Here is a 9,987-nt window from a genome sequence, read left to right on the forward strand (position 1 = left end):
TATGACAATATTGTTTTAATTCATATTTGCGTCATAAACTAATATATGATAATGGTCAAGGAGGTTTGAAACTTTTGTTGCTTCCGTTTCTCTAAAGAATAGATATTTCATAGTGGTTAATCCACTAATTTAAGCAGTGTATTAAGTTTTATTAAACAATTTGTTAAGAAATTAAAACGATGACCATGTAGCATGAAAGATAATTTATGATACAATAATAAAAATTTAGAATGTAGTTTGAAATTATTTTAAAAATTAAAGAGTATTAACTCGTTATATAGGGAATTTACCCAAAAACCTACAAAATTTGAGAAAAAAATCAAAAATATTAAAGTTTAATTTACACAAAATTTTAAATAAATATATGTATTGTTTAAAGTTTAATTTAAACAAAATATAAAGTTTTATTAAAACAATTGTTAAAAAAATAGAACGATGAGAAATTGATATGCATATGGCTTGTCTCATCTCCTCATCGATACTCTAGTATATATAGCTGGAAAACTTGTTCATAGCAGCATCTCCATCTAGCTTATCATCTCCTCCTGCACATTCAAAAAGGATGATTATAAATAGTATAAAGCAACGCAAAGCAGCTGGAACTTTGGCCACATCCGTAGAGTATAGGGAGTAAACAGTCCACACGTACTAAGAAAGTCAACAATGTTTAGGACTCATACATAGGATCAAAGTTCTTTTGTACATAAAACATTCTTTTCAGTGATGATCAATAAATTTAACATTTCATCAAAAAAAAAAGTCAACAATGTATGGTTAGAAGGAAAAGAAGAGAACAAAGCTTTGTTGGGAACAATGGGGCTCTTTTACCAGGAACTTTTACATCGGGCAAGTAGCTAAATTCTGAAGCTATGAGAGACATCATTGGCAGCTTTTCATGTAAAACCTCCTTCAGTTTCGGGTATTTACAAAATTAGAACAGAGCAACGACACACTTGGTTTAATATGCGTACACCGTTTTGATCCCTTACCAGACAGCCTGTTGAAATAAATTATGGTTATGAAAAGTTAAAAGATTTGCATCTATAAAGATGATTTTATCATGAGAAAATTGAATTGGAGGAAGAGATTGTGTGGACGTACGACAGTGGCAGAATCAATTGAAGAAGATTGGCCAAATATCTTCATCATTTTTTTTTGCCTTTATGACAAGAAATTGTACTTGGCGTTCTATGTTTCCAAGCACTAGGAGACCTGAATCATCAAAGAAAACAATCATAGGATTGACAATCTAATTAACACTAAGACCATCTCCAATAATTCATCATATTTTTCACTTTAAAATAGAATAACTTTATAATAGAGTCGTAACATACTCCAATGATACTCTATTTTAAAGTAGAAAAAAGTGATGACAAGCCCTAATTTGACCGAATAAAGTGTCGTGTATATCTGTCAAGCCCGTGAACTTGCAAGGTGGGTGCGACATGAGTAACGAGCGGAATCCGATTGCGCAGTTAAACCGGTAAACCCGGTGACCCAAAATAAATTCGGCTCAGATTTTATAAAAAAATCAAAATAGAAATTCAATAAAATCTGTTAAAAACCACTAAAATCCGAAATCCAGTTACCAGTTGAACCACTGGTTGAACCAATAGATAATTTTCATTCTCCTTTTTAGTAATTCTGTTTTTAAAATCTATTTTGTATAACTTTTAACTAAGAAATTAGACTTTTCAGTATTGTTATCGACAATTTATTAATGATGTTTATATACTTTTGGTATATTTTAGATTTGAAGTTTAATTTTATTATTCACATTAGACATATAAATATTTATGAACTTTAAATCTTGATATTTTTCAAATTTCATAAATCTTAACTTGTTACATTTTTTAAATAATCTAAACTATTTTCGAAATTTTATATGTCAAATAAAATTAAAAAAAAATAGAAACTAAAGTTAAATATTTTTAAATGTTTTTTAAACATAAAATATATATATATCCAAAATATTACTTTTTATGTTTTATAAAAAATATTATAAAATACTTAACTTCAGTTTTTATATATTTATTTTCATAACTAATATTTAATAAAATTAATTTATTCATTAATTTGGGTTCATCTGCGTCGATCCGATGATCTGGTAACCCGGAAAAAATCATCCGGTTCAGTGTTCGGGTCAGATTTAAAAAAATTTAAATCTCTAAATTAATTAGGAAATTTTGTTTAAGAATCTGATTTGTTAGAGAAATAAAAGGAAAGTCGGTTACAACTCAAGATCCTAGTCGGAGTTGGAATAGAAAATAGGGAAAATTGCCAATAGAGAACAAAAAAACAAGGATGTTGTCCATTTGGAAAAAAAATCTTTTTTGTCCAATTTTTCTCCTTTTTACCCTTTGTATTTCTGAAAACTAATGAAATAAATACTTTTGTGAATAAAAAAAATATTAAAAATATAAACAGTTAATAAAACACCGATATACACAAGCTGGTATTTTTTTCTTTTTCAAAAAGTTGATAAATAAAAATTTGAAAATACGTTCTACTAAAGGTAGAGTGTGCCTTCTACGGAAAATGGTATAGTAGAAAACGATTTCTAAAATAAACACGTTCATCTATATTTTTAGAACGTACATTCTACTATTTACTAATTTTCTAAAAAAGTGGAATGCGCATTCTACTAATCATAAAGCTATCTACTTTTCGTCCGGAAGCATCTTTTACTTTTATTAAGTATTCTAAATTTCGCGGAATGTGTTTTCTAAAATGTATTCTTTTGTCTACTAAACGTAGAAAGCGTGTTCTGGATTTTTGTCAAACTTCTAAACTTTTAGAAGACGCCTTCTACGGATAAGATTACCTGATTTTTGCGAAAATTAATGAAAGTTTTAGTTAAGGAAATATTCTAAAAATCTTCTAAAAATATTCTAACTTCCTAAAACGTGTTATTTTCGATTTTACTTGTCAATTTTTTTTAAAAAATTATTCTCCTTTGTCTTCTTCATTAATCTATGGTTTTTCTATAGTTTTTCTTTTGATTTGTTTTTCACAAACTCTTGTTCTCTATGATACATATATATACAACATGTGGTGTTTTGAAATTAGGTACAATTTTTTGTAATGTTTTTTCTAATAAAGTTTACAAATTTGATTTTTATTAAAAGTTTTATTAAAAACATTTTTAAAAGTTTTATTTTTATTAAAAAGTTCGATAAAATTAAAAAGGTTACAAATGTTTTAAACTTTTAATAAAAATAAAAATTTGTAAAATGTTTTTTTTATAAGTTAGTTTAAAGTTTTTTAAAAATATTTTGTAAAGTTTTATTTTAATTTTTATAAGCTTTTAATTTTTAATTTAAATAAAAGTTTATTAAAAACGTTTTAAACTTTTTATAAAAATAAAACTTTGTAAATGTTTTTTAATAAGTTTATTTAACGTTTTTATTAAAAAAATTTGTAAATTATTTTTATTTGAAAAAGTTTATTTTTATTAAAAAAAATTAAAAAAAATTATTTTATTTTCCCTTTTTAAAACGTTTTAATTAAATTTTTTTAAAATTCTTTTAGATTAATGTGTTTAATAAAAACTTTAAACAAACTTTATAAAATGTGTAAACTTTATAAAAATAAAAATAAAACTTTACAAAAAGTATTTAATAAAAAGTTTAAACAAAGTTTATAAAAATACATTTTAATTTTTTTTTATTAAATTTTTTTGATAAAATTAAGTTTACCAACATTTTAAACTTTTTATAAAAGATAAAACTTTGTAAACTGTTTTTTGATAGGTAGATTTAACGTTTTTATTTAAATTTTTTTGTAAATTATTTTTATTTTTATTAAGTTTTACAAAGTTTATTTTTATTAAAAGAGTTTAAAGTTTTTATTTTTATTTTTCCTTTTTAAACATTTTTAATTATTATTTTTTTAAATTCTATTAGTTTAATGTGTTTAATTAGATTAATTAAATGGTAATTTTGGAATTATGAAAGAAATTATACTAAAGGGACAACTAAATGATTGTTTTATACTATAGGAACAATAATGCTGAATTTTTATTCTGTTTTGGCAATTTTTCCTAGAAAATATAACCTTTGCTTGGCTTTGTTATAAAAAGGCAGATTCAATCACACCTAACATACAACAACAACAACAAAAAAAGCATTTATCATTAGTAAGTAATTATGATTACTGTTCTCGGTGGTGTCAGGCTTTACAAGTTTGATGTGCCTTCTGAGTCTGATGTCAGAATAATAGTAGTAAGTATTCAAGGTGGTCATCTAACTCAAAGGTTTCAGTTGTCCCAATACACAGGACGAGGACAACGAAGAAGAGGTTCGAAAGCTGGATTGTCCAAAAAGTTCGTAGATATGGTCAGGTCACGCATGACGATGCGCAATGATATCGCTATCAAAATACATAAACAGATCTTCGACCACATAGTCTCCAATTTCTGTTTCAAGGATCTTGACACCGTACCTCCAACCTCCTGCCTGTCCCGTCCTCGTCTTTCACTTTCAAACTAGAGTGTTTGGTCAAGATCATGTCCCTGAGACTGACATCACACGTACTCTTCTATACGCATTGAGAACCAGACATTCTATCCTGGCCGATGAAGATGCAATAACCAGATGTGTACCAATTGCTTCACCAGCAACAAAGATCTTGGATTGTTATCAAAGTTCGGAATTGTGCTTTCTCTGTGAGAAAGGGTATACGAGAGACGATGAGATTGTTCACAAAACAAGATGCAATCACATCTTTCACGGTGCTTGTATCTCTAGTTACTTGCTGCGCACTCCTCATTGTCCTGTTTGCTCTGCTCACTTGCCACCTGTCGACATGCGAACCCTCCTCTTCTCCTAAATTTTTAGGGTTGCTGGATGAACATCCTTGGCCTAACTTTTCTTTGCTTGGTATTATTTGACATCTATTGATATGATAAAGACATACATTTTGCACTCTCATTCTTTTTATTATGCATAAAAAGAGAAAAAGAGATAGTGTAATGTGGATGACGTACTTAGTAGCAGTACTAGCAGAGTGCAAGCAATACATCCAAACTCCTTAACAGTAAAAAGGAAATACATTGTTGTCCTGTTTTAATTTCACTCACTCACACTTGTTTCTCACTCTCGTTTTACACTTGTGTTGCAACTGAACACAAACACACACTCTTGTCTTGTATTTGTTCTTGTAGAGAGAAAAACACGTTTCGGTGTCTACATTGGTAATCTTTTCTCCAACTCTTTTGTATTACATCATTACCCACGTACATACTTTACTGGATTTCTCTACTAACTCCACTTACATATTGCTTACACAACTTCTTCTAGTCTATGCCCCTAAGACACTAGACATCAACAACTCTAACAACTATATCCTAAAACATAATTTAATTGGCTTTTAACTAGACCAAACTACCAACTCTTATTCTCATTGTTGTGTAACTTCTTGTTACACAACCCAACAAGAATGATGTAAACTATGTTTCTTGGGTTACTTGAAGAAAAAAGTCTCACGAGGGAACAACAGTTGGTTGGCTCTTGTAATGAAGAGTGGTAAATACACTCTTGGTAAGTTTCATCAAATCCCTCCGTGGCTCCAAAGGTATTTGGTGTGCATACCGGAATGTTTTAGCTTCTATATTCTAGTCATTTCCTTGTGATTAGTAATCTCATTGTCGATTATGTTTTTCATAGGAATTTTGTATTTGAGCCTCTCAAATTTTATGAGCAAAAGACTTTTGCATTGGTTTTTTTTTTTGGAAAAATGATTGTTGACTACATGAAATATTAACCATCGCATGACTACCATGCAAACTAAACTAATGTATACCTATATATATGAAATATATATTATGTATGGCAACATCCTTCAACTTAATGATGTTATGTAGTTAACATCATAAATTTAATTTCATTCATCCAAAAAGTGATGTGAATGTCAGAGACCGTTTAAATCTCTCGTTTTATCAGTTAAAATATGATGTACTTGAAGGTAATTTAACTAAAATTAGATTTTGACATGCGTCCTAAAATCGTAAGAATATTTTTAACAAAATCTAATTTACAAAACCAATATGTTTTATACAATTTTGATAAGTAGTGTTTTAAAAATTTTATTTTATTGTATTGTAAAACTATATAATTATTTATTTTATTTATCTTAAATATGAAATTTATATAAGATATTATTTAATTTTTTTAATTATTTTAATCTGTTTTGTTATTAAATTTTAATAAAATTTCTATAATTAGTTTGATTAATTTTGTGATATACACTTATTTGATCAATTTTTTATTATAAAACTTATTTGATGTCAATTTACTAATTCTAACATTTTATTTTTTAAATGAAATTGATCAAATTAATGAATTATTTTATTTTTATTTTCATAAACAGAAATTGCATTCATTTAAACTTAGTACAACTTTCATTTTAGATTCATATTCTTAGATTATTTTTATTCTTAAAAGTATATAATTAATAATTATATACGCGAGATTATGTTTGGTTTAAGTTGACATCGAATAAGTTAAATGTTAGTGTCAATAAATTGACAATCAAATAAGTTTTATAATTTTTTTTCAAATAAGTATATATCACACAATTAATAAAACAAATTACATATATTTTATTAAAAGCTCATAAGAAAACAGATTAAAATAATTAAAATTTACAAATATCTTATATAACTTTCATATTTAATATAAATAAACATAATATAATTATATAGTTTTAAAATACACTAAAATGTTAAAACACTATTTATCAAAAATATTAAAACATATTGATTTTGTAAATTAGATTTAAATATTGTCACGCTTTTAAAACATAGATTAAAATCTAATTTAGTTAAACTACGGTCGGGTCGGTCATATTTTAATTGATGAAACGAAATATTTAAAAGATTTCTGACATCTAGTCATCCACCATCAATTTTTAGATGAATGAAATTAAACACAGGTGTTAACTATAAAACATAAGTTAGTTTAGCTTGCATTGTTAGCAGCCAATACTTCATCTGTTAGCAATCATTTTGCTTTTTTTTTGTTGGGTCAGATTTTCTTATGTTAATGATTTGAGTGAACCGAAAGTGCATATATCAAATATGATATCTACATGTATGTTTCTACTACAAGAGAGCGAGAGAGAACATGTACCATGTGCTTGACTACATGAAGTAGAATTAGAAAGATGGGAGCTTCTAAATTTATTTGGGATCTTACTTGGCTACTTCTTCTTTGGTAGCGGGAGACCTGCAAATGCTGAGACATCTAGAAAAGATATTGTTTTTTCTTGTGACGGTTGTTTATAAAATAGATTAAATAAAGAAAACATGTTTCATGATATAACACTATCTCTAGAAATTTATATTCAAATACAATTTGATAAAAGAGAATCAAGAAAATCTAAAGTAATACTGTTGTACTTTTTCTTTTACTTTCTCTTATATATATATTCATGTATATATATTTTTTTTAATTTGGGAGTATCCGTGACCAAGACTCAAACTATTTCTTAAAAGAAAATACAGCCCACAAATGGATATTTTCTCTTAATATTTTAATGGTACGAAAACATTAGTTTATATCCACATAGACACAAGACAGTTATCTAAGTAACTCAAGAAAGAATCGTCGGATGCTATATACCACTCGATCACTGACTCATGGTTTAATTTCTCTTATATTGTTTAGCTTTCTTTACTTACACATGATTAAACAAACATACATTTTCCGTCGTTTGCTTAAAGTTAAAGTATTACTTTGTTTATTTTATGAGTGGTTTAAAAAACAATTATAAAGAAAAGCTCATAATCCGCTCCTGCGACAGAAAAGAGAAAACGAAATTTCATGAACAACTAAAAATGTAGCTGCAGCAAATGCGGAGACATCTAGAAAAGCTGTAAAATTGTTTTTCTTTTTAAATAATTGTTTTAAGCTGTTTGTATCTTGAGAGTCATAACATTGCGACCAATCACAGCCAGCAGAGTCCCTCTCCTAATCACACTCATAGATATTTGCAGTTTTTTTTTTCAACCATAGATATTTTCAGTTTATTTACCACTATTCATACTTTTGAGCTTCCACTAATTTTTCTTTTTATTTTATCTACTACTTTAACATTTAAAAGTGTTTGCCTCAATCTTTGTATATACTGCGGAGCAACGAATACTTGGTATTAGTATAGTCTTGCTCATATGTTCGTTCATATTTTACAACGTTTACAAACTATTTTATAAAATCGCAATCACACAATAAAATGAAAAATACACATGAAAATAAAACAAAATGAAGAAAGAAAGGAAGAAAGAAAAATAAAAGGAAAACAAGAGAACACGTTTCTTCTTCTTTATCACTCAATCGTCGTGGGATCCGAAACTTTTGCCGAGCTTTTCTTTGGCTTCCCAACAAACCACCGTCCGAATCCTCTAGTCCCATTCTGTTTCACGGGCGTTTTCGTGACCTCCCGGAGCGCACTTCCGATGATCTTTTCATCTCCCTCGCCGGAAACCGTAGTTTTGGCCGGTTTCTTCATACTCTCTCTGTGAAACTTCCTCACCGTGTAAACCTCTGCGATAGCTAGCGACATCTTTTATCGGTTTAGAAAAAAAAAACAGAAAAAATTATGTTATCTCAAGAAGTGAAAGTAAAAACAAAAGTTGTTGTATACTTGTAGTTTGGTAAATATGAGTAGTGTTGCATTTTAAGGGGAGAGGTTTGGCACGTTATTTATAGATATAAACTGATGGGGTCCATTTTACTCAAGTGATTGGGTTTGTTAGCCCACAATATATTATAAATACGTATACGCTATGTATCTGCTTTCTGTATGTATGTTTCTTTACGTTTTATATCAACGAAGATTGTAGGAGTTTAGAGTTTGCCGATCCAAGTAATAAGTACTAAGCCTAGGCATGTATCCCTCATTTTCCTGACCAGAATTGCCCAAAATTTTGAGGTTAAGATAACTTTTACTGGATAGGAGTCGGATATATTTACTCAGACTATCCATTATTACTCGTTTGATTGATTGTTATTTTAAACAATTTATAGTGTTATTTATAAATTCTTAAGCCACTACAAGTTATTTAATATTTCATAAAACATTTTAATTTCTTATACTATCCAAAATTATTAAAATTATTATTATTATCTAATATATATTATCCATAATTATCTAATTTTGATAGTGATAAATGATAATTGTAGAAGGCCTAAAAGGAAACTGACTCAGCGGCCAATTTAGCTTCAAAATGACAATCGAATCGACCGTAACCACAATATATCCCTCAATATAACCAAAGAAATAAAGAAGATACGTTTTGTTTCAAAAAGAGAAAAAAAAAAGAAGATACGTTTTTTTTGAAACTAATCATATACAACGAGAAGAAGATAAGTTTTCAGTATATAATATATGCAAAATTTATATTCAAAATATATTCTGTTATATTTCGTGCATTTTTGTCTGGGCTCTGTTTGTTTTCAGTCACGTTTTTTTCTATTAGTTCCAATTTTTGATAAAGTAGACCATCTTATTCTTGCACAATCTCTAAGCGCATGAGTGATATCAGATATTGTTCGATATATTCCTGATTCGTTCTAAAATACTCATCATACCGAAAACATCAAATATCTTTACTACTGTAATATTCATCACGTGAGTCAACTTCAAGTAACCTTATTGATTAACTTGAATGTCACAAAGAACATATAAGATTCGTTTTACCAAAAAAAGACATATAAGATTCATAGTTATGTTCACACTGAAAAGAAGCATATAACATGCAAAACAGTTAGCAAAATAGTTGTATAATCCATAAACACAAAATACAGTTACGTAAATACGTAACATAGCCTTGTCTTAGCAATTCTAACTTAGTTGTTATCCTTAGGAATACTTGTCCGTTTTAAATGAAGATAACATATTAAGGTTCACATCTTTATTGGTGGGATTTGGAGAGTCTCTTAGGGGAAGGGGAACCACAAAAAGCAGGGACCGAAAAAGAAAGAGAAG

At 28.0% G+C, this 9,987-nt stretch overlaps 1 protein-coding gene and 1 pseudogene across 1 annotated transcript; one reads left to right on the plus strand and one right to left on the minus strand.

Annotated features, from left to right (window-relative positions):
- The first annotated feature begins 4,146 nt into the window (after positions 1-4,146).
- Positions 4,147-5,076, plus strand: LOC108830803 (uncharacterized; annotated as a pseudogene).
- A 3,049-nt stretch (positions 5,077-8,125) lies between these two features.
- Positions 8,126-8,705, minus strand: LOC108838466 (uncharacterized). The gene has a single exon (XM_018611398.2). The coding sequence runs from the start codon at positions 8,560-8,562 to the stop codon at positions 8,326-8,328; it is 237 nt and encodes a 78-aa protein (XP_018466900.1). The 5' UTR covers positions 8,563-8,705; the 3' UTR covers positions 8,126-8,325.
- Between the last annotated feature and the right edge of the window lie 1,282 nt (positions 8,706-9,987).

This window comes from Raphanus sativus, chromosome 2 (genome assembly GCF_000801105.2).
Source record: "Raphanus sativus cultivar WK10039 chromosome 2, ASM80110v3, whole genome shotgun sequence".
NCBI classification, from domain to species: domain Eukaryota; kingdom Viridiplantae; phylum Streptophyta; class Magnoliopsida; order Brassicales; family Brassicaceae; genus Raphanus; species Raphanus sativus.